At 40.4% G+C, this 25,747-nt stretch overlaps 2 protein-coding genes across 3 annotated transcripts in view; one reads left to right on the top strand and one right to left on the bottom strand.

Moving 5' to 3' along the window:
• Positions 1-6,654, bottom strand: part of wdr4 (WD repeat domain 4) — a 48,086-nt gene extending 41,432 nt beyond the window's left edge. For both annotated transcript variants that reach the window (XM_033617556.2, XM_078174267.1), the window contains exons 1-4: positions 6,495-6,654; positions 3,300-3,368; positions 1,950-2,096; positions 1,674-1,830 (exon numbers count right to left, since the gene is read on the bottom strand). In XM_033617556.2, the coding sequence (XP_033473447.1) occupies positions 1,674-1,830; positions 1,950-2,096; positions 3,300-3,368; positions 6,495-6,577 (456 nt within the window). In that variant the 5' untranslated portion in view covers positions 6,578-6,654. The remainder of the gene's footprint in view (positions 1-1,673; positions 1,831-1,949; positions 2,097-3,299; positions 3,369-6,494) is intronic.
• Positions 6,655-7,010: 356 nt separating this feature from the next.
• Positions 7,011-23,835, top strand: LOC117251835 (uncharacterized). The gene is made up of 7 exons (XM_033618402.2): positions 7,011-7,138; positions 7,380-7,446; positions 9,889-9,994; positions 13,861-14,901; positions 16,329-16,392; positions 20,518-20,642; positions 23,525-23,835. Exons 2-7 carry the CDS (start codon positions 7,402-7,404, stop codon positions 23,554-23,556), a joined length of 1,413 nt encoding a protein of 470 aa, XP_033474293.1. The 5' UTR covers positions 7,011-7,138; positions 7,380-7,401; the 3' UTR covers positions 23,557-23,835.
• Positions 23,836-25,747: the final 1,912 nt, after the last annotated feature.

Raw genomic sequence — 25,747 nt, 5'->3', positions numbered from 1 at the left:
ATTGACATGCATCAGAAGGAACCCAGGGCCCACTGCACCAGCATATGGTCTGACAGTGGGTCTGAGGATCTCATCCCAGTACCTAACAGCAGTCAGGGTACCTCTGGCTAGCACGTGGAGGTCTGTGCAGCCCTCCAAGGATATGACTCCCCAGACCATCACTGACCCACCACCAAACCGGTCATGCTGGAGGATGCTGCAGGCAGCAGAACATTCACCATGGCATCTCCAGACTCTGTCACGTCTATCACATGTGCTCAGTGTGAACCTGCTCTCATCTGTGAAGAGAACAGGGCACCAGTGGTGAATCTGCCAATACTGGTGTTCTCTTGCAAATGTCAATCAGGCTGCACAGTGCCGGGGTGTGAGCATACGCCCCACTTGTGGACGTGGGGCCCTAATGCCACCCTCATGGAGTCTGTTTCTGACAGTTTGGGCAGAAACATGCACACAAGTGGCTTGCTGGAGATCATTTTGGAGGACTCTGGCAGTGCTCCTCCCGTTCCTCCTTGCACAAAGAAGCAGATAGCGGTCCAGCTCCTGGGTTGTTGCCCCCTCCACCTCTCCTGGTGTCCTGGCCTGTCTCCTGGAATCTCCTCCATGCTCTTAACACTGTGCTGGGAGACACAGCAAACCTTCTGGTCACTGTGTGTATGGATGTGTCATCCTGGAGTAGCTGCACTACCTGAGCACCTTCTGTGGGCTGCAGATGATCATGATACCACTAGTGGTGAGGGCACTGAAAATATGCAAAACTACCGAAGAATCAACCAGAAAGGATGCAGAGAGGGAAATGGAAATGGTCTGTGGCCACCACCTGCAAAACCATTCCTAAATAGGGGTTGTCTTGGTAATTGCCTCTACTTTCCACCTGTTGTCTGTCCATTTTGCACAACAGCAGGTGAAATTGATTCACAATCAGTATTGTTTCCTAACCGGACAAGTTTATATCCCAGGAGTTTGATTGACTTTGAGTTACACTGTGATGATTATGTGTTCCCTTTATTTTTTTGAGCAGTGGATATTAATAATAATAATAATAGTAATGAAATGTTTCAGGGAGCAATGAACTTTTAATTCTAAGGAATATTCAGACATTTGAATTGGATTGTGAAAAAAAGACTAAAATATTCTTTAAATAAATAAATATAAATTCTTCTCTTATCAGGTCAGTCTATTAAAACTACTTTCCCCTTGTGTTGTGAAAGAAATAATCTGTCCAACAGTTTCTCCCCATGTTTTCAATTTTCACACCAACTGCATGAAAAATCTAGCACAACCTTTTACATGCAGCTTGTGAAAAAAATAGGAATCAAAACCAGAATTTCAACTAAATATCCTGCCATTTAATTCTTATGCAATGCTGTATGTTAGAGACCATCAGTAAGTGAACAGAAACATCTTCCTCCTTATCATTTAACTCTCATTTAACCCTCCACTAATGTCAATGTCCTGTCATGTCTGAATGAAGCTGTACAGAGCATTCATGTAAAAACCACACATGATGGTGTACAAACAAGTTTGTTTCAAGCATACAAACACCTTCAATAAAGGCATCTGCTGAAGAGGGACATAGGAAATATACTATACTGACAGATATTGTTATCAGTTCTCCAGACTACAGTGGTGATAATTTTGTTTGCCCAGTGCTACTGTGTCTTGGTGTTCCTTACTAGAGCTAGCAACATGGACAGGTGACCCATCTTCAGCTCACCCTCCCTCTGTGGCTCCACCACTGAGAAGGAGTACACATCTCCTGATTTGTCCGTCACCAGCAGCTCATCCTCAGCCCTGCTGAACATCAGGGAGGTGCACCTCCTCACCACCCACCTGAGACACACACACACACACACACACACACACACACACACACACACACACACACCTTGCATCAGTATCAGTAGAGTACATGCAGCTGCTGTGACTGGAGGACAGAGCTTCAGTCATACCTGATGCTGATACACTGCCATGAAGGCTCAGAGCGAAACAGGACCAGCCTCTTTGTGTCATCAGTCAGTGCCACAAGCTTTCCAGATGGAGACACAGTAAAGGCGAGGACTTTGTCACTTCCTCTTTCCTCTGAGGCACTGCCATCACTAATGACAGAGGAGACAAGCCACAGCTGTTAGAATTACAATTCGTACTCCAAGTATACTCAGTCAATGTTTTGGATCTATTCTCATCAGTCTTTTCCTTTACGTATGCAATTTCTTGCACGTCTTTCTTTTTGTTTATTTATGTACCAACAGTGAGGCAGGATTTAATATGCATAAATGCTGCAAAATAAATGTTATAGCTAGGGCTTCACAATATGAGCAAAATATGAGATAACATTGTTGAATATTGCAATTAACTGCATAAATAAACACATTAAAGTGCACTCAGTTTTCCGTTGCTTTCAGTTTTACTGCCAATATACAACAAATTGCTTACTGAATTAAAAAAAAATTGAACAAACTGAACACTGACCTGAACTTGAAAGACAACAATAAATAATGATAGTTACATTTTAAAGTGCTGTTTTCTACTGATAGGCTCTTTCAACTAACTCAGAAAGTCAGAGTGCAATATCACAATCTCTTGCATCACAACGACAATTTAAAAAAAAAAAACAGCTTTTGTGTAGTCCTAGTTAGAATTATTACAGGTTGTCTTCTTTTCAGAACATAAAGACTTTACCAGGGGCTGTATTCACAAAGCTTCCTAGCAAAAGTTGATCCTAGAGATGAAATTCTAAGAAAATTTTTAAAATAATGACGTTTTCTAAGAATTTCCCCTTACAGTTAAGAGTATGTCCTGGTAAAGATAAAAATTACTCACAAAGCATCTTAGACCTTAAGAGAGCTCTTAAGGTGAAGAACTTTTAGGAGTAGGGAGGAACACGTTTATGAGGCTTAAGAGTTTCTTAAGCAGAGGAGAAAATGGTGGAAACACAGAGTTAGGAAAAATATTCTCCGAATGCTGGATGACAGTGAGTAAATTAAATGCTATAAGATTAGATCATGCAGGAATAATGTTTGTGGCTGATACCATTAACACTATAATGCCAGAAACAAAATGATCTCAACACTAAGATTGGAAAACTGGAAAACTGCAACAGCGCAGCAGTGATGACTTGGGTCGGTTTCCACCATCACTAGTGTCCACACCTTGCAGGCTCATACCTAACAACAGGGTCAACAACACCTCCTCACTAAAGTAAAAGTTTCTCCAAAAATGTTTAGGCTAAGTTAAGAGCTCTCAGAGTATTCTCAGAATGTTTGTGAAAATGGTCCCAGGAGTCTTGTGCCTATTCTTACCTGTTGTTATCGTCCTTTGTATTCTTTGGCTTCTTCTCAGCAGTGCTGCAGTCAAACACAAACGATTCTCTGCAAGAAAGTGCGGAAGAGCTGATGTTTTCAATTTGAATGAGTTTCTGCACAATGCTAGTTTAATTTTGACTTTATATTTTGCACCATTTATCCAGTGTGAGCTCAGTACAGTTTACCTATAGCATCAATAACATGAAAATAAATCACTTGAGGTCCCTGTTGGTGTAGATTTGAGTTCCTGGTTTGAATGACTTTGAAGCAAATAATCTTTTCTTCACTATCCACAAGTGGAAAGTAACCACTTATGATTACTGTTATTACTGTGACTGTGTGGCTTTTTCTTTCACCAATTCGATCTGAAATTCTATTTCCATTAAGCAGATTATTAAGGAGCTATTGTGCTCAGTGTTGCCAGATTAGGCTGTTTTCCACCTAATAACTATAAATAAAAAGAAGTGAAATTGTTCTGGGTGGGTTGTGATCATTGTTTTTGGCTTTTGCACCATTTAGGCAGTTTCCTTTCCTTTCCTCTACACCTATGAGAAGCTTTTGAAAATGAGTACTGATTATTATTCTGTCATAGCTCTGTGATAAATAACATCATGGAGTTCTGTGAGAAAAGGCAGAAAATATATTTACAATATGAAAATTTAAATTTGGGCTACTTTCATGACAATTGGTCATTTATTGAGCAACAATCTTGAACTCTCTCTGGTTCAGTTTCTCAAATGTGAGAATTTTCTTAATTTCTATCAAGGTTTAGTGAATATTTTTGAGCTTTGAACTGTTGTTCTGCAAAATGAGACATCTGAAGACGTTATCTTGAGCTCAGGGAAACTGTGATAGATATTTGTCAATCTTTTGACATTTCAAACACTTAATGATGAACAAATTGATTAAACAATGCAACCTTCCTCAGAGGGAAATCTGAAAGTTAGATAGAAAAAATGTGAAACGCAACACATTTTTTGATAGCAACTATAATGTATCTATGGCACAGAGTATCTAAAAACATTAGAATAGAAAGCCTTTATTGTTGTTGTCCAAAGAATATATAATGTGATTAGCAGTGCTACATCTACTCAGATGCCAACTAGTCATTAAAACAAGCAAGTAAAAAACAGACAACATGATCATTCATAAAATCTGAAATAAATAGTGTAAGAAAATAGGCTGTGTTGTGATGTTGCACATGTAAAACAAATAGTGGCTTGCACTATTATTACTTAAAAATGATCAGATAACTTATCTTGTTTATCTATTCTCTAATCAGAATCAGGCTGCATTGAACATTTCTTTCATTAACAATTAAATAATTACAAGCAAGGCTTTGTCGGACCAACATTCCCGAATCCAAAGACACTCAATTTTTCATTTTTTTTTTATCTTGTCAATGAGAGAAAAGCAGCACATCCTGGAACCAGAAGCTGGAACCAGTCAGAGTGTGTTTGGTGTCTGAGTGAAAAAATGACTTAAATGCTAAATCAATTATCAATATAGTTGCAGTTTACTTTTCTGCCTATCAACAGATCAATTGATTGAATAATCGTTCAGCACTTACGAAATCATTAATGACTTGTTTCTTGCCAATTTTAGACTATATTATAATTAGACACATTCAAATAAATATTGTGCTGAAAATTTCTAACTGCAGCCCTAAATAGGAGTGTTCAAACCTCCCATACCATCTGTCAACTTGAAATACTGAAATCTAGACACAGTCATTTGCAGGGGGAAACAGAAGCACTTTTGCTACCCCTTGCAACCAGGGCGTCTACAGGTGTCAGACACTTAAAGTTTTTACTTTTTTAAAACCTTTTCAAGATCATTTTTAACCAAATTTAAGACTGATTTTAGGACACAGTGCCCTTTTCTTATTCAAGCATTGCAGGTAAGTAGTATATCTGTGGTCCTTTTTCTGGGTTGGATTTTTTGTAGGAATAAAATTATTAGAGTGAGTTAGATTAATCTACATTTTGCTAACAGGTAAGTGCTAATATAGAGTAACAAGAAAGTATTAGGTTCAGTGGTAGGTTTTAAGATTTGTAATCAGAAGACTTGACTAATTTTGACAAAAATAAATTCAAAGATGGATAAACAAAGGAATACTTTGCACATCTATTTCCAAACAGATGCATTGGGGAGGGATGAGCAGAACACAACTTGTAGAAAAACTACAAGGCGGGTACTTTGATTATTGTATTGTATATTTTGATATAATTTTTACCCTGTGGCATTTTGGAGGCCTTGATGTATTTTTATATGAAGTTTCCCATTTGTGTATTGATGCTTTTCTCACTTTCCTTGTAAACAAACCCCTACATGTTCATTTTCTAATATAACCTGCAAGATTTGGAAATGTATATTTTTTGAGAGTGCAATTTTAACAACAATTTACTTATGCATTTATTCTTAAGAATTTACCCATCTAATAACATTGTCACCATGCAGTTTTTATTTTAACTTCATTTCTCCGTCTATGTATAATATTGTAGATTGTCACACAAATTGGTGTTTGGTATTTTATGCCATCCCACTGCACGTGGGTAATGTAACTGATTGCAAACTCACATCCACTCCTACTGAAGAGGGCTTCTCTGATAAAATACTATTTGCCTGATGAAAGTGTAGTTACAGAATCATCGCAGCATTAAAATCATTACTTTTGCATGTCAAACACTGTAGGGGAGTTTTTCTACAAAGGATGAACAAAATTAGATAATAATGTTTGTGGCAGTTAAGACCTCATTAATTTGAATTCAATTACTTTTATTAACTTTTAAGGCTTAATGTTAATGAAATTGAACACAAGACATTTTAAGACTTATTACGGATCTGCAGACGCTCTGCTTGAAATTGGCCATGTCAACTTCGTAGGTCAAGACTGCACCAAACATGAGATGATGATGATGATAATGAGATGAAGGCCAAATTGTGTCACGCAGATGCCACAACATCTTCACACACGTTTCCAAACGTATGCGCCCTTTCATAACTCATAAAAAACCGGGAAATGAACCTGGACATTTCTCTCCATGTTGCCCCAGTCTCTCCAAAACTGTGTAGAATGGTGAATGACTGCCAGCAGCTAACAGTGCTGACACCAAACCTGCAGAGATAACCCGCCCCACCGGTAAACAGTATCAATGACATCATGAAGGAAACGTTTAAATTGATTCGAACCTGCTCTGTTTGGTGTGAATGGCGAGGAGTTTCGTATCACAGGTGAAAATAAGCCACTGTCCACAAAAATCCACAGCAGTCATGGCTGCTGTGTGTGTATCATGAGACGGCAGACCACGCGGAGAAGGAGATATTTTGTCGCGCGCAAATTACGTCACAATCTATACAACACACACCCCCTGAAAAAAGAACAGAATGTGCCGAACAAAGGGTTTTATTTATAAAACACATACAATTAGCTCTTCATATTGTACAGAAACAGAGTATACTGGAGTAGAGTGAGTTGTGTCGCTATAGCTGCCATTCATGACGCTAAAACCACCTCAATCTATCACATTTACTACGAAAAGTTGGCTATACGAGTAAATGGGCAGACCCCACGTATTTACAGTTCCACACATTCACACATATGTGCTGAATATTAACTACATATAAGATATTCACAGACTGTAACATTAAACAGACAAATTTCTTAACGGACAACACCTGCAGGGATTTTGTCAGGAAGTGGGCGTTCACTGTCGCATTCATTCGTTACGTAAAAGGTGATAAACTTAGACTGATTCACGTCGATGTTGCAGTGAGCAGCTGAAGGACCACTGACCATCAGAAAAGAAGCATCAAATAGCCTTATTTCTGTAAAGGTAACAGCCAATATCGACGTTCATTGAATAACATTCACTTTCAATACATGCTGTTTTTTTATTTCGTTATGACAAGGCTGGATGGTTTGCTGCAATTATTTATTTTTTTATTTATATTTTTTGCGGTTCTGTTTTCTTGCACGATGCTAATACAGTATAACTAACTATAAGTAAAATATTTTTTGACGTCGTTATTATTGTCTTGGTTTATCGTTGTGTATTTATTTCCTCCCACTCCCAGCACAGGCAGGCTGTACGGAAAGATGGCGGCTTCCTTGCTGAGGATAGGACGATTGGGTTGTGTCAAGGTAATATAATGTCTAGGGTTAACGTAAGCACAAGCATAAGCATAAACATAAACGTATTACTTAACTGTCGTGCCATTGTGGGAATTACTCTGTCAGTGTTTTGTGATGGCTTGGACTGAGTTATCAGTTTGTCTGTGTCGTAACGTTACTCGTGGCTGCAGTTAGCTTAACGGAACAACGTCCCTGAAGATAGCATTGAGACCGCTTTAATGTTAAGTGCTTTAAATTTGTGCTTCTTTAAAATGAAAACATAATCTGGTAAACATGTGAATTAGGAAACTTGAAGCACAGACTGTGCCAGTTATTACAGACTGTTAGTAAGCTAACTGCACTCCTCAGCGGAGCAAGCAGGAACACAGGCCGGGCAGCTAAAGCTTCACTGAGGAATTTGACTTTCTGAGCGTAATGAGTGCTGACAAGGGAAATTTTCACAAGAAGCTAGTGAACATTGATCAGTGTAGAGTCACTGAGCACGGTTACATGCGCACAATAATCAGATAACTGGGAATAATCAGGTAATGGTAATAATCCGATTTGACACGTTTACGTGCACTTCAATAATCTGATAATCAGAAAAACCTGGTTTACATGATTCAGTCCTTCAGTTGGATTTCTCCCCAAGTACATGACAAAACTCAAACTTCCTGTTACAGTAGGTACTCATATCCTTGAAAAACCTCGAAAAGTATGCAAGTCCTATATTTGCAAAATAAAGCACTCATCATGCTGACAGTTTATATTCTTATAGTACTGTTTGTTTTTATCATTAACAAATACATGTGAGAGCATTCTAATATGTAGTTTATCAATTTTACATACTTTGGGTAGATTCGTAGTAAAAATACTGCAAAGTGCAATATACAAGTGTATTGTATATAAACTTGTCACACAAAGTGCATAACATATAAGTAAGATAAAATAAAAGTGACAATTTAAACACTGAGAATATAAAAATATATTATTTTATGTAAAATCTTTATCTGAAAGGAAACAAAAGCTGTCAGATTAACATAGTGGAGTAGAAAGTACAATATTTCCCTCTAAAATGTATGGAGTGGGAGTATAAAATAGCAAAACCTGAAAGAAACCAGATTAAAGGGTATACATGCACTGAATAATCTGACTATTGGGGAAAAAGATAGATGTGTTTATCTGATTTCTCATAATCAGGTAATGGCTTTTATCTGATAAAGCCTATCGGATTATGCTGTTTACATGACCACTTGAATAATCAGGTAACTCCAGAAATCAGATAATGATCGGTTTATTAGTGTGCATGTAAACGCGCTCACTGATTACACTAGCAATTATTGCTGCATAAACATGGTACTGCAGGTGTTACTGGGAAGAGTCTCTTTGGTGTTAAGACTGGATTTAAAGGGATAGTTACCTCCGCCAAGGAGGTTATGTTTTCGCCGGTGTTGGTCAGTTTGTCTGCAAAATAACTCAAAGTTTTGAACGGATTTTGATGAAATTTTCAGGAAAGGTTGATAATGGGACAAGGAACAGATGATAAAATTTTGGTGGTGATCGGTTGAAGCGAAGTGGATAAAATAATAAAATTAGGGGAAATCCGAGCTGCTTGGCGGAGGTCTGTGCTCTCCGAGTGCTCGAGTTAAGATTTTTGGAAGTGGGGCTGTATGGGATACTTATCTAGAATCACTATATTACAAACAGTAGATGTCCATCAGCACGCTCTTAGTTGAAGCAGGCTGGCTACCAACATGGAGGCTAAGCAATGTACTGCTGTGGAGGGAAGTCAGCACCTAAAATACCCGTATTAGTTTAAGTGTATGCTATATTGAGAGTATTTTCACTGCTTTACCTTTCTGTCAAACAGCCCATTCCAACAGGAAAGCCATAAACAGCTTCAGTTCACCATCTTTGCTCTTGTTAAAACCCTCCAGATTCCATTGATTTAAAAAATGTAATTTTAGGATCTACTGTTGCTTTGATCAGTTAGTTAGTTAGTTAGTTAGTTAGTCAGTTTGTGTTATTTTGTGAATTTGGTGATTCCAAGCTAACTCTTTTAAATGCCAAAGTCAGACAATAAGACAAATAACATCAGTTTTCTCAATGGACTCTGGCTTTGAAGAGAGCAATATAATGGCTTCAATTTCACAATGGAAATCACTGTCTGACATTACAGTAGTATTCTGAATATAGTGTACTGATACAGATTTTTTTTTTTTTAGTGGCTAAAATATGACTTGTTGCTGTCCCCTCCCCAGCTGTGCATTTCTTAGCTTGCTAGGTGCAGGTAAATGTTAAAAGCCAGAAAACCAAGCCCAGCCCAGTAGTCACTGTGTATTTGTATTGATCAACAACCGCTTCAGTCCTGAAGACTTAATTTGTGCATTTTGAAAATACTCAAGTCACTGCTCCTTTTCAGTGTTGGAAAATGCTGAGTGTAATGTCATGCATGTGTGTGTGGTTTGTCAGTGTTTACAGGCTGAGAGCTGGAGCATTCTGAGAAGAGCACCTGCAGCTGTAGCCCTCAGCACAAAATCCGGGGGATCCAAGAAGTCTACAAAAAAGAACAATTTGGGTAGGTTTCAGAGAGTCACTGCGATTGTCACAACCAGTGGCTGAGCCTTTATCAGCTCTTGAATGAAGATTGATCTGTTCAAGGAAGACACATATCAGGTTTCAGTGTAGGTGAAACCTGCACTTTGAAGTTATTTTCCACAACAGTAGTCTCCAAAAACCTCAGACTTTGAGGGTCTGCACATTACTGTTATTTGCTACTGTAACATTGCTGTTTGTTTTTACACCATTTTGTGTTTGTTTGGATGAATTGTGTACAGTATGTTTCAGCCAAAGACATAAACTTATGAAAAGTATCTAGTGCCATTAAACTTCCTATGGTATCTGTTTATCTGCCCCCTACTGTCTACAGCTGATCCGTCTCCTGTGTACACTGCTCCATTGTGTAGTCTGTCTGCAATTTCTCACTAGAATAAGGACACAACGTTACAGACATAAAGCAGCCCTAAGTCCTAACTGGTCTGCAGTTCTTGTTGCTGTTGTTGTTATTCTGATTTCATTTGAGGTCTGGTTTATCTTTCTACCTGCCTGGCATTATAGAGTCTTAACAGTTCCTTAAAACTGGCTTAACCTTTTGAACGTGATTGATGCAGTTAGCACAATTTCTTCTCAGAGTCGTAAGTCAGTCAAATCTCAATGCACAGATGTCTACACATACTGCTGAAATTGGTATTACTTACTCTTTCAGATGAAAGTGGTATAACTATGTCCACCAGGGACAAACATTTATAAATCTGCTTGAAAATCATGTGAAATTATATGCTTAATATACCTTTTTAGATCAGCCTCATAACCATAAAATTTAATTTTTTATTTAAAAAAAAAAAAAATTATATACTTTATTAATCCTTCTGAGGGGAAATTAAATTTTTTCACTCTTTTTGTCATTAACACACAGGTGCGAAAGACACACACATGCACAAACAGGACCCATGCATGCACACACAGCAAGTGGAGAGATGTCAGAGTGAGGGGGCTCTCCACTTGCTGAATGAGCTTGTGCATGAATGGGTCCTGTTTGTGCTTGGCAGTGCCCAGGAGGTGAACTGGCACCATGCTACATATTTGGTCTGGACGGGGACTTGACAGGCGACCCAAGTCCCTATGGACTGAGCTACTGAATTGGGGAAAATTAATGTCAAGTTATAATTAATAATAAGGAATATTATATCATTAATAAATATTATTATAATTTATATAATTATAATAACAAAGCAGATCTATATAGCAAATGTGATAGATCTTCACAGCTGCAGATAACCTACGTTTTGATCAGACATCACTCAATACAGTGTTACAGCTGACCAGGCTTAAGAGTGATGTTTGAAAGTATTTCAACAACAACAAAAATGAATGGACAATGTTCACGCTTCGTACCATAGCTCATCTCTACAGTCTTAAGGCCTTTGCACACTGAGTCCATTTTTTTTTTGTTTGCAGTCATGTTTGCACAAAACTTTTGTCTGTCATTAAAATATTCATAACAGAAGTCTGTTGGAGGAGAGTCAACTGGAAGTCCATTCATTCCTATTTGAATCCATAAGGGACAATTTTATTTTTCAATATGGGACAGGTGGCAACTCTATCATCTATATTTCTCGGTGTGGCGCTGTCACATGACTTATCCTCAGTTTTGTAACCCTTACTTTTATCCAGACCTCTGCAGAAAAAAGGCAGCTGCACTTAAAAGTTTTTTTCCTGGGGAAAAAATAGCTTGTAACTTTGTGGACACTGCCAGGCTAAAAGTGCTAAAACTTGAGGCACAGTTGATGCAATATAAAGGTAATGTACCAAGCATATATTCCAAACTACTTGATGGCGAAAAACACACAAAATTACCCTCTCCCCCATGGCTACAGGTAGTTTCTATCAGGTTTCCATCCGTCTCTTCCTTAAGTTGGATACTGGAGGCGTCATACGCATATTTATGAATCAGTGGACACCAGTCACATGCGTAAGTGAAAATCAGTAGTTTGACCAAGAAGCAGTGAATAAAATTGGGGCTCACAGAATAATGCCAATAACTCAAATGCCAAACCGGAATGCAAGACACAGGAAGTGAGTGGTTACAGCTACATAGGTAACTCCAGTGGAGAGAGACATTTTGTCACGTTTTGCAATTTTTTGCAATGAATTAAATGATAAAAGGCATGGGAATCAGTGTGCAAGGGTCCGTGCGTAACATTTTTTTTCAGGATTTAAAAAATGCATCCAAAACAAAGACTTGGTATGCAAAGGCCTTTAGAGTCTGTGCAGTGCAGAAAGGTAGGCTAACCCTAACCTCACCCACATTTTTGCTTGACTGTTCATTTCCTATCCTGTTCTTACAAAAGGGTTTGTTTTGTTTTGTTCATTTGCGAGTACCTGGTGCTTGATAATAATGTAATGCAAGAACTTGAATATGGAAATTACCTAAAAAATGCTCATCACTAGTAGTGACATTGCCAAAGCTTAAAAGTACAGAAAGGCTTTGGACACTATATACATTAGAGAGCCATGAAAGAATTGAATTATTTAGTTGGAAAGCCAACATTGATTTGTTAAAACAATGGAGATGTGTTTTTCCTCTGCTGTCATCTGACTGTATGACTGCATTTCTTAAGAGTTTTCGAGGTTAGACCCAGGAATTCTCTACTACATGAAGTAGCCTAATTCTAAGTAAGTGGTAGCTGGTAATATTATGCAGAAACAATGTAGCAGAAAACAGCATTGTCCAGTACAAAGGTAGGTTTTAGCTTTTGACAGCGTTTGACATTATATTGTTTGGTGCACTGCTGTAGAGAATGTCACAGGAAAGGTCAGGAGTGGGATTCCAACCCATGTGACTCATGTCATGGTAAAAACACATAACATGCAGCAGCTGTCATGGCCGCAGGCAGAGACGGCAGTGGTGTGTTTTTAAATAAAAAAAAAAACAAAATAAAAAAGCCTAAGCCTATTTAACCTGTTGCTGCTAGAATGAGCTGCTTTTGCTAGGATTTGGCATTTATGGCAGGTTTATGTCCATGTGTTTTTCTTTGTGTGTGTGTGTGTGTGTGTGTGTGTGTGTGTGTGTGTGCGTGCGTGTGTGCTGGGGTTATGAGGTGGACAACATTGCTGTTGGATTACTGATGAATAAAATTGTACTTTCAGGTCAGTCTCTATTTTGATGAACAAATAAACCACCTCTAGACTGTCTCAGTTGTCTTTAAGTATGTTTTTATCTAGTCCTTTTGCCAGGGAGTAAACAGTACATGTACAAAACTAAGTATAATGTCAAACTGACCAACAATCCTTCCAACAGCCTAGTTATACCCAAGAACCCAAGGTCACAGGGGCTTGACTCTTCTTTGCTATCTAAACTATAGAATCTCTATCCAGCATATTGTAAGGAATTGAGACACACCAATGTCTTTATCATTTTCACCTCCTGGCTTTCCTTCTACAGGTTTTAAAAAAATACTTGACCTACTAACTATCCCATCAGCTGACCAGTGTTAATACATTTAGGTCCTTTTGATTACAACACAGAACATTTATCGCAGTATAAAGCTGTTGTGGTCAATACCACAGTTGTCATTCTTTTCTGTTATGAGTTTTCTTGAAGCTTTTCTATAATACATTTGCTGTATCCCTTTGGCTAACTCACAGGCACGTAATTTATTTATTTCATTTTTTGTTAAAGGTCTTTAATTACGTGTGTGTGTGTGTGTGTGTGTGTGTGTGTGTGTGTGTTTAAAAAAAAAAAAAAACTTTCAGTCTTTTTCTGTGTAAAATGTTGGGATTTTGTTAAATGTGGGTTTACAATGGACATTTTGTCATTCAGCCATATACATATGTTAAAATAAATAATGCATTTTGTCTGCTTGCCCTCCTTCTTTGTCCTAGACAAAGACCAGGTTAAAACATACTTCAATGTAGAAAAACATGTCCAGCACAAGTCATATGAGTTTCCCAAGAAAGGAGTTTCTACAGCAGCAGAAGCTGCAGCCACACCAGCTGCAGAGCCTACACCCTCTGCTGCTGCACCTGAGTCTGCTGCAACCACCCCTGTGGTAGAAGCTGCTGCCCCAGCAGCTGAAGCCACACCTATGGTTGAAGCAGTCATAGAAGCTCCACCCGTTGTTGAGGCTGTTGCTGAAGCTGTGGTTGAAGCTGTTGCGGAAGCTGCACCTATAGTTGAGGCTGTCGCTGAAGCAGTTGCTGAAGCTGCACCAGTGGTTGAAGCTGTGGCTGAAGTGGTTGCTGAAGCTGCACCAGCGGTTGAAGCTGTGGCTGAAGTGGTTGCCGAAGCCGTACCAGTGGTTGAAGTTGTTGATGAAGCTGCAGCATCTGTAGTTGAAGCTGCTGCTCCAGCACCTGAAGCTCCTGTTGAAGCTGCTGCCCCTGCAGCTGAAACTGCTGCCCCAGTTGGTGAAGCTCCTGTTGAAGCTGCTGCAGCACCAGAAGCTGCAGCTGAAGCCCCTGCTGTTGATGATGCACCAGCCCCTGAAGCTGCTTTAGCAGAACCTTTTGTTGAGGCAGCCCCTGAAGCCACAGCTGCAGAGGCTGCATCTGCTGCTGAAGTTCCTGTCGAAGCAGCCCCCGAATCCCCTGCTGTAGAAGCTGCACCTGAAGTTGTCCCTGTAGAAGCTGCTGCAGAGCCTGTGGCTGAAGCTGCCCCAGAGCCTGCAGCTGCTGAAGCTGTCCCAGTAGAAGTGGCCCCAGAACCTGGAGCTGCCCCTGTAGAAGTTACTGCAGAGCCTGTAGAAGTTGAAGCTGAACCTGTAGAAGCTGCTGCAGAGCCTGTAGAAGCTGAAGCAACAGCTGAAGTTTTTGCCCCTGTGGAGAGCCCCGAGAAGCTGGTGTTCCCTGCTCCAGTTGTAGCTGCAGCTGCAGGAGAGGAGCTGCAGGCGGACGCCCCAGCTGAGCCAGTTGAACCGTTTGAGGGTACACACTACAACACCCCCCTCCCCCACAATCCTTCTCTTTTCCTCTGTGGACCCTGCAGTCTACCAGCAGTCATTTTTATCGCCATTTATATGAGTATACAGTAGTCGTTTGTGATGAGTGTAAGGATAAATTGTAAAGATACCTAACATCACAGACACACTTTTTGCTGTACACTTGCACAGGTTGTTTCTAATAGTCCCTTGTGTTACTTGATCCATTTTAGCTTACAATATCTTCCCTTCTTCATGACATATCCACCAAGCCATGTTACAGCCCTATCCTGCCCCTGCTGGGTCATCTTTCATGTAGCTGTAGTTGAACTCATTGTCCAATGCGTTTGTGCTGCTTTAGTCATCTTGCATATGATGCATGTCTTAACTGCACAGATGTTTCCCTTTTGGTGTGGTTTATTTCCAAACACCTTTTTTCTACTTCTTTTATTTCCCTCAAGTTTTTTTGTTTTTTACTTACCAATGTCTGCCTGCTTACTGCACTCATTTCTTTTGTTTTCAAGAATATCTTTCCACCTTCCTGCATAAGTCACTATTCTGTTCTTCCCACTTTTTTAGTCACTGCTTTTTTTGTTCTAATCCAAGTTACAGATTGTTTGGCTTCAAGAACCCCAGTCTTCTTTCCTAAGATGTTTCAACATGATAGGAAAATAATTCTCAGCACTGTCTATCTTCCAGTTTTGTGTCAAAGTTTTTATAGTACTGTTCTACTTGATTTTGTATTGGGGACTGTTAAACTAAAGATAATGTTAAAGGTACTCTTTCCATTGGTGAAGGAGAAGGTTGCAGCGGTAACCTGATTTTTTTATTTTTATTTTTTATATCCTAAACTTTTTTGTTCCTCTTCCTCTGTCCCTCACACTTCTCATACTTGGTCGGATGGTAAAAGTAATATGTAATCAATCCCTACATGTGTAATCCTATTGGTGTATTTTGTAATGGATAATGTGTAAATGTAACTTTTCTGTCATGGTAAAAGTATCTGGTGAGATTGCACCCTGGTTGCTGTGTATGGAGTCAGAGTTGAAGATTTTGAATTTGTTGTTTGGACTTCACTGTTAGATGTCTTGTTGGATTAGACTCTAGGCAACCTATACCTTACATCAGGTCTCTAAGTGTGTAGCTTAGCATGACCTATCACAGCAACCTTTAACCCGTCTACTGACCTGACCTTTCACACGTTCTTTCCTATCTGACTCCTGTAGCTCTCTACTCTGTCCACCACTCCCAGGTGCTGTTATGTGCATGAGGGTTACGGTTAAAACTGGATTGGTTGTTACTTATTTGTTCTAGCCAAATGGGCAGATGATATCCAAAAGCATGATTCTGGTTTGAGTATTTTTATGTGAAGAGAAACTCATTTTAGTGTTTTTTTTTTTTTTGTTTTGTTTTTTTTCTCCTTGTGACTCTCAGCTCAAATGGACCCAATTCAGAAGCTCTTCTTGGACTCCATACGCGAGTACTCCACAAAAAGCCAGTAAGTCTCATTACCTCAACCAAGCAGGTCAGAATTTCATCCCTGTTTGTTTTTTAGTTCTCTCAACTTCATGGGGCTGTGACTCTGTCATTGACTTAACTGGGCTTAGAGTAGGTTCAGCAAACCCTGCTGCAGCAGAGCTGTAAACGTGCTAAATTACTAAAATGTTCCATGCAAGTTACCTTATTAAGGTTTGTCTCGCACAGTGATTCAAATGAAGGTTGGTAATCATTCATGTTCAGCATTTGAAAGTTATTAAGGGAACAGGCTTCAGCTGTCAGATTTTCAGGTAGCGCCCCTCACCTTGGGCTTTTGATCGGCAGCTGAGGATGTGCTCCAGGGTCCATCTCTAGTGACTCCATCTTCCCCCAGCAAAACAAGGTGGATGGGCTTGGTAAAATGACATGGATAGCGTGGATTAATTTTATTCAGTGGGGCTCAGCTTTCCAGTACTGTGCCCATGAGACTTTGCACTCCATGTTCCTATCTTGTCCAGGCTCCCTGCTGCCCAATTCCAAACATCCTGCTGTCTTGGTCCTTGACTGATGCTCGCTCCTCATCCTGAATTGGCACCTTTGTGTCCTTTGCCTGCACCTTGTTGTAGCGAGGTGTTGGGCTGCTACCCAGGCCAGCCCTTCAATGAGACACTGCACCAGCACCCCATGTTTTAGTTGTGACTTCGCAACCTCCACGGCCTCTGCTGCACTTCACCTCTGTCCTGTCCTGACCTCAAGAGGATTAGAATATATGCAGTTCACATAACCCGGTCGAAATTAATATTTATAAACGCTTGATGATCCACTCATTACTAAAAGTGTATGTCATATAAAAACTAAAGTAATGGTCAAAGTTGTCACAGTGTGTTGATTGACTCACGCCCTCAGCTCATGCATTGCGTAACATAACAAATAAATGTTCCACCTTAAAAGTTGCCGGCAGTCGGCTTAGTGAATGAAGCTTTTTTTTTTCTCCGACTACAGCTGCTGCAAGAGGCAGCAAAACATCCTTTCATTTTATAGTTAAAGTCTACTAATAAACTCTTCACAATATGAATAGTGGTTACATGAGCCTAAAAACCAGCCACAACTCGGCCCTGTGCAGAGTGACCATCCGCTATTGACCAATCAACGGACTGAAGTGTTCGCAGCTCCACCTTTTTTAGTAACAGATGTGTGTGCTAGGTACCCCAATAGAAGGGGTACCAAAAATGGGGACGGTACGAAACAGTTCCATTGGTACCATCCACAGCGTTTCACAGTGGAAACGGAAAAGCCACGTACCGAACTGAACTGTACCGTACCACACCGCTCTGTGGAAACTGGGCTATAAAGGCCTTGACAGGCAGCTGAATGTATTGGTGGTAGGCCCTCTGCACTGAACCTCAGCAGACTTCACCAGCATGTTCATGGTCAACGTGAAAAGCTTTGCTTGAGCTTGTGCCACTCTGACGTCGTAGACCTAACAGAAGCCCCTTTTACACTGCCAGATTTTCCGCAAATGTTGGGACATTTTGCCAGCAAGCTGAGAACTTTTAGACACACAGAGCCAGATTGGCGAGTTGATCCGACGTGCCCAATTTTCCACCTTGTAGGGTAGTTATATTGGTAGAACGCTTTTAGTTTAAAAAGACCGAGGAAGACCTTTGGGAGGAGCTGTTGATGACGCCGCACCTGCGAGCCACTGTCTTCAATAGCCCCTCCGATTGCGGAAGGCCGCCTCGGTCTGTTTAAACTAAAACAGTTTTGCACAATTCCTAACTAAAAGGGCTAGAGATTTTCAGACTGAAGCTGTTGTACTAGTCCGAAACGGGGTCCCTAAACTCACCAACAATATGGTGCTGGTTCAGTGCCTCTTCAACCAGCTTGTGGGGTATGGACCCACAGGCACTTGCAAGGTCCAGCCACAACACCAACAGGTCCCCTTGTTCCAGGCTTCTCTTGTCAGCTGGGAGACCTTGCCTGTGTGCCCCAGACAGCCCAGTACCTTCAGGATACCTCCTTTCTGGACCGAGGTATCAATGTAGGAGTTCCTCAGGAGTTAGTCTGACAGGGGCCTTGCAACAGCGCTTAAGAAAATCTATCCCTCAGCACTGAGCAGTGAGATGGTTCTGAACTGATCAAGGCTTTTCAACTCTTCCTTCTTTTGAATCCACACCATTTCCATGTCCCTCCACTGATGACCTACCTAGCCCGGCCTCCAGATCCCCTTAAGAATCCTCCAGTGCCTGTAAAGAAACCTTGGGCAATTCTTGTATACACTGTAAGGTACCCCACTTGGTCCTGGGGCTGAGCTTGTTCTTGTATCCTTGACCACCTTTTGGACTTCCTTCCAGCCAGGCTCTTCCTTGTTGAAGTCCAGAGTTGGTGCTGGTGGGTTAATCAAGGACTTACAGTGACCCAGATCTTGCTTCCTGGATTCATTGCTGAAGGTGTCCCTGAGGTTGATCGCAGTTTTGGAGCAGGTGAGTGGCCAGCTGCGCCTTTGCCCTAACAGCTGTTTTGTAAATCCAAAAGAGTTAATTAGAAAGGCTGTTCACCTCCTGACCCTCTCCTTCCACCGGCTCATATGCTACTCAGCCCACCTCAAGGTTGCCAGCTCTTACTAGAGAATACTGTCCTGTGAAGTGTTCCGTCACCTCCTCCATTGCCTCCTTGAACCGCAGCCTCTAGCTCTTCAGTTCCTGCATAAGTTGGTGGATCTCACTCACTCTGTTGTTCATGGTGTAGGGGAGTTTTGCTGCTCTCTTCTCCAGTCCAAACCTCTCATCTGCTAGGCTGAAATTGATGGTGGTCATTGTCTTGCTCAGCGTCACCCTTGGCAGTTGCATCCAAGATGAAATCGGCATTGTCATCAAACTGCAGCCACTCCTTCTCCTTGTCCACTTGATCCAACAGTGTTTTGTTGTTCTGCTGTTATGTTACCAGGAGGTTTCGGGCACTGTGGGGTGACTTTGGGCCTGGCTCCTCCTGTGTCACACCAGGGGAAGTTCCTGAGCATTGTGACACTTGCACAGTCTGCACAAGTCATCTTGGCCTGGTAATCTTGAGGCCATTTGGGCTCTTACCTCAATTGCATCCCATACTAGTTTTGCATTTCCATTGCCATGTGTCCATCTAGATGGGATTCTCAAGATACCATGGGCTTTGATACACACTTTCCAAAGCCCAAATTGAAATTTAGTCTTTTAAAGGATAAATTAAAGTATCTGAGCCCAGTTTGTGCTACAGGATTTTAGTCTGGAAAACATGAGAAATGATGGATGATGACACAAGATGTCCCTTTACACAATTACTGAAACTTGTAAACAACTACTTCAACTACTAAACTAAAATAAATGAAGAGTGATTCTGCATTTGCCTTATGTGTGTTCCATCAAAGTTATTTAAAAAATCTGAAATGTGCTGATTTGTACTGATTAGGGATGTCAATTTTGGTTCATTTTGCTTTCAATTGCCTGACAATCATTAACTGGTAACTATGGGTGTGACATATCATCTTGTTCATGATGATAATAAATGAAAATAAATAATTTCTTAATATATGAAAAATTCATATCGTGATACTTGTGATATTTCGGCTTATTGACATCATACTGTTACCCACGGCAACAACAAGCATGGCCAAAAGTGTAATTATTATAATTACTCCACGGTGGTTCCAAATAGAGGAGAAGCTCCAGTAGTGTGGAATAAACTGTAGCGTTGTTAGGCCTGGGCATCCTTAATGTTTTTTAAACAGCCCCGGACTTGTCAGACTCTTTTAGCGAGTTACCGAAAGTTTCCCTCCCTGCAGAGGGAACAGCGACTCCACCGGCAGTAGCACAGCATCTCTCCCTCTCTTCTCTGGCCATACGCACGGTACTTGGTGTTGTAATGTAAACCTATGTGATGCTTGCGCCTCGAGAAAAAATTCCAGCCATCCGTCCAGCCATCCATCCAAAAAGTGAAACTCATATTAAATACATTCATTACACACAGACTGATATATTTCAAGTGTTTATTTCTTTTAATTTTGATGATTATAGCTGACCGATAATGGAAACCCAAAATTCAGTATCAGAATATTAGAATATTGTGGAAAAAGTTCAGCTGATACATGATATTGATCTTTGCCCTCCTCCTGTAGGGCTACTGGGGGGCTAGTCGATGCAGGTTCAGAGTATGAAAAGGCCTTGGCTGAGGAGGTAGCAAAACTTCAGAGACTCTATGGTGGTGGAGACCTCACATCTTTTCCAGAGTTCAAATTCACAGGTGAGTCAACTATTGGTCAACCATTACAACTTGTAGCTGTGTTGTGAACCGCAATACTCTGATTGTTGGTTTTTTTCATGCTGAAATTGCAAAAACTTAATGTATTTTATGATAAATGTTTGCCTATATCTGCAAGGTCTTTGTTTTCAGTTATGTTTGTGATGTGTCAGCAGCAGGGCCACAGCTTGTTTATTCTTTTCTGCATTTTAAAGTCATAAGAGCAACTCAGATCAATGTCACAAACTAAGGATGTGCTACTGCTCTCAAATACTTTTTTCTATTGACATTTTAGTGCTGAGATTAACCTCATATTCATCACATAATCTGACATCACTCCCGTTGATACTGCAGGGTCTGACACAAATGGCAACCAAAATTTTATTAGACCCATCTCACACAGTGCAGGGTTCAGTGTTCATGTTTGTTATCACTCACCCGACTGGGCAAGTGGGTCAGAAATCTACTGCCCAAAATCAATTTTTACTTGCCCCTATACAAATTGTTTTATTTATTAGTGGTTATTAAATAACAACAAAGACTAAAGACTAAACGACACTTGTTATGGCACTCCCACTTTGTTTTTTCATAAACTTGACAAACAACCCTAATTTATCCGCCTTGTTTTCAAGCTTGCGGCAAACTGCACAACACATAGTTGGAGTTTTACCCACATCATCTAATGCCTCCCAACTAACCTCCTGTTTTGAGGATAATTGAAAACTCACTTTCGTTTAAGCTCATTAACTTTGTCTTTACTCGCCACCATGTCTTCACAAGTGCCCGATTGGTGTGCATGTGCAACTCATAATAGAGATACAATAAAGTGAGATGGCTCCCTCCTTAGCTACTTCCACTATCAGCTCTAGAAAGAACAATGTGTTAAATTATTTTTTTATTATTGTTTTTTACCATTTGCCCGGTTGGGCAAGTGAGTTGCTAGATATCAGGGTTTCCCACATATTCATTTATTTGTGGCAGCCCACCATGATTAAAATATCTACAGCCACAATTCAGTTTTCTACTTTTGGAGCTGGACCGTTCATTAGAAGTGCTGTTGAAATATATAAACCGTTCGGTTAGTCATTCCATCAACATTCTTGGTCCTCTGGTGCTCTTGTCACAGCAGAAAGTGAAAGTGAAACTTAAGCATACATTGCGTTCGGTCAAACGTTTGCTTTCATTCACAAACAGCTGGTACATCCATGATGAGAGGATGATCAGTTTTCCACCCTGTGAGTCAAAACTCCACAAACTGCTGCTGAAGGGGAAAAAAAGAAGAGCTCCACCTGTGCTGCATTCATGTACCCTTGAAAACCACTGAATTTAGCAAGAGCACTTGGACTGAAACACAAGGACACGCAGGGTGTTTTTCAAAGTCAAGCATTCTTCCTTAGGAGGATGAGTCCTCCCAAGGAAGGATCCTCCAAAGGCAAGGCAAGAACCCCTCCTAGCATTCAGTGAACACACATTGGAACAGGCTAACACGTGTCGTGTCCCCAGGTGTGCGTAATTAAACCTCAGCAGACTGAGGGGGTTTCAGGGTACTGAGATAATTTTGTCACTCATTGTACAATTTTAAACAAATGTATCAGTATTTTTAGTTACGCAACTTATGGGGAGAATATATTTCTGAATCATACTGAGTAAGTGGAGTAATGAAGTAAAGACAACAGCTGAAAAAAGATCTAAATGATCATTTACAGTATACACGTATACGCAGACTCACACAGAATCACTCTGTGATTCTAAAGTGTTCCATATTTTATGTGTGTATCATCTCACACTCCGCTACAATAATATGAACAGCATATCTAATCTGATGAGTCGCACTGCTCAGAAACAGCTGACTGCGCTGATTGTACATGATACCGCTGTGTAATCTTCTGAAATATGTTCACCTGAAAACAAATGATGGATGCTTTGACCTGCAGGATATACCAATGTCTTTACTGTGGCTGTTCTCACCACGATTCCCCCGAAAAATACACCAATTGAAGCTGACAGAATGAAAGCAATTATCATGGCGTTATCATGTGAATAGTGGGGGGAGGTAATCACCTAGCACTCCATCTCTGCTGTAAATGATTAATTTAAAAACTTTGTTTTATCTAAATCACGTTATTTTAAAAAATCTTATAATTTGGCAGTGGACACATTGGAAAGTATAAATTCTGAGGTTTCTGTCAACATGTTTTTTCATGCTTGTAAAATAAAAATGTCATTTATTTGGATTAATGTCTCCAGGAGTTTTTATCAAAGTACTGCTGGCGCAAGTTTCATTGAAGAGGTCCCGCCTTCACCTCTAGCAAATTGTGTGCAAAGCATTATGGGGATTTTTTACCTGCTGAGGATACGCACATGCATCCTTGGAATTTCTCTGAAAGAAGGACTCAGTCCTTCGGAAGGATCCTTGACATTGGATCAGTCCATTGACAGGGTTCGATGACATAGCCCCCTTGAAATTCGGCCATTTTAGGATCCTTCCTTGAATTTGAGGAACACCTACTGGCAAGGAAAAAAATACGCAAAGTTAGTGGGATCAGCAAACCAACACACAAAGATTCTAATAATGTGGGATATACTAGATATACTAATATGGATATACTAATCTGACAAGGCTAAACGGTAAGGATTGCTCAATGGCCTGGGAGGCCATTGAGCAATCCTTACCGTTTAGCCTTGTAACATTTTTGTTGCACAGTCTAAATGTTAGCTTGGTCTGTGTCTTGATTTGTCCAGTAATTTGTGTTTTGAACAGCTCCTACCTACTGTCATTTATTGTGGATATAGAGGTTTAATCTTAGTATTTTTAGTGATGCCTGATGAAATTTGAGTACATAATCAAACATACACTGAGCTAATGTCTGTGCTTTGTTTTTCAGAGCCAAAGTTTGATGAAGTTTCCCAGAAGTGAACATCAGCACTTTGTAATTGAATTTTTCTAATGTCGCCTTTTTCCTGTACATCTTTGTGTTGACAGACTGCTCAGTGTCAAGAGTTACAAAAAGCCATTGCTTCTGGCTTTGTATTTGAGAATAAAGCTGTTTCAGTAGCTATATATTTTATGGGAATGGGCCAGAAGCATCAGATGTACATTTTTGGCAGACAATGAACTCAGAGCTGTAAAATAAGCTTTGTTTAGATTGATCCATGGCTCAGCTGAATGTGAATAAAAACAAGATATTCCAGTTAACATTGCTGTATGCACATCTCTTTCTGCTGCTGTCAGGGAACGTGGGACATTGTCATTTTATATTCCTCAGAGAAATGGTCCATATTGACATGATGGCATCACACATTTGCTGCAGATTTGTAGGCTGCACATCCGTGATGCCAATCTCCCGTTCTACCATATCCCAAAGGTGCTCTATTGGATTGAGATCTGGTGACTGTGGAGGCCATTGGATTACAGTGAACTCATTGTCATGTTCAAAAAACCAGTTTGAGGTGATTTGAACTTTGTGACATGGTGCATTATCCTGCTGGAAGTAGCCATCAGAAGATGGGTACACTGTGGTCATAAAGGGATGAACACAGTCAGCAACAATACTCAGGCTGTGGAGTTAAAACAATGCTCAGTTGGAACTAAAGGGCCCAAAGTGTGCCAAGATAATATCCCCCATACCATTATACCACCACCTTCAGCCTGAACTGTTGATACAAAGTCAATGCTTTCATGTTGTTTATGCCAGATTCTGACCCCACCATCTGATTGGGCAGCAGAAATTGAGACTTATCAAACCAGGCAACGTTTTTCCAGTCATCTATTGTCCTGTTTAGGTGAGCCTGTGCCCACTGTAGCCTCAGTCTCCTGTTCTTAGCTGACCAGAGTGAAACCCACTGTGGTTTTCTGCTGCCGTAGTCCATCCACTTCAAGGTTCCACATATTTTCTCTTCAAAGATGCTCCTCCGCAGAGCATTGTTGTAACATCTGGTTATTTGAATTGTTGTTGCATTCCTGTCAACTTAATCCAGTTTGGCCGTTCTCATCTGACCCTTTGCCATCATCATGTCAACAAGGCATTTTTGCTGCCTACTGAGTTTTTTCTCTGTTTTTGTACCATTCCCTGTAAACCCTAAAGATGGCTGTGCTAAGAAATCCCAGAAGATCAGCAGGTTCTGAGGTACTCAAACTAGCACCAACAACCATGCCATGTTTAAAGTCACTTCAAGTAATACTTCACCTGCAAACTGACCATGTGTATATCAATTACTCACCCCTGTTCCCTTGAATTTATGAAGGAACTTTTTCTTGCATGCCTCCAAGTGAATGGAGAATCCAAAAAAGGCGAACGTTCTTTCCAAATTTAAGTAATTGGGGGCTGCGTTTAAAGCAAAGTTATCAAAACGTGTTCACAAACTGTCACACAACACATGCAGTATAATGCAAGTCCTATTTATCAACCCGTATGCTCAGTCATTCCCAAACACATGCATTTTAGCTAAAATGTTAACAATATCAAACACTTACACCCACGAGGTGAGTGAGTAAGTGAGTGAGTGAAGACTTCAGATGCATCCGAGTTCGAACCGCGCATCAGATTCCCCCACTCTGATGCGCGGTTAGAACTTGGTCTTGGCCATGTTTAAATGTCCGAACGCATTGAGTTGCTGCCACGTGATTGGCTGAGCCTATGGCTTTAATGAGCAGTGGGACTGTTCTGACTGTTCTGAATGCAGCCCTGCGTTCAGCCATGCAAAAATCAGCAAAAGGTGTATTTAAAGAGAAACAGTCGTGTGTTTAACACTATACTGAGCTTGTTGGGGATGAGCCAGGCCTGCACAGGTTCGATCACCGGTGATTGCTGCACAATGCATGCCGGATTTGTGTCTGACTTAATCCCAACTAGCTCTGATGTCATGGAAGTGGACAACAATATTTTCCTGAGCTAGAGGCAGCTGCAGTTGCTCTAGTTCACCTCGGGACACGCAAGACCCAGGGCATGATGTGAAATGAGTGGCTCTTACCTGATTTAACAGCTGATTGGTTTAGATGCTGACACATTAGTATGACTTTTTATATTTTCATTTTTGTTGAATTGGGGAGATTTCAATCTGGAAATCCATAGGTTAAAAATAAATAAATAAAAATATTTTTTTTTTCT

The sequence above is a fragment of the Epinephelus lanceolatus genome, chromosome 14 (assembly GCF_041903045.1).
Source record: "Epinephelus lanceolatus isolate andai-2023 chromosome 14, ASM4190304v1, whole genome shotgun sequence".
Classification (NCBI taxonomy): Eukaryota; Metazoa; Chordata; class Actinopteri; order Perciformes; family Serranidae; genus Epinephelus; species Epinephelus lanceolatus.
This window is presented reverse-complemented; position numbering and strand designations above follow the sequence as displayed.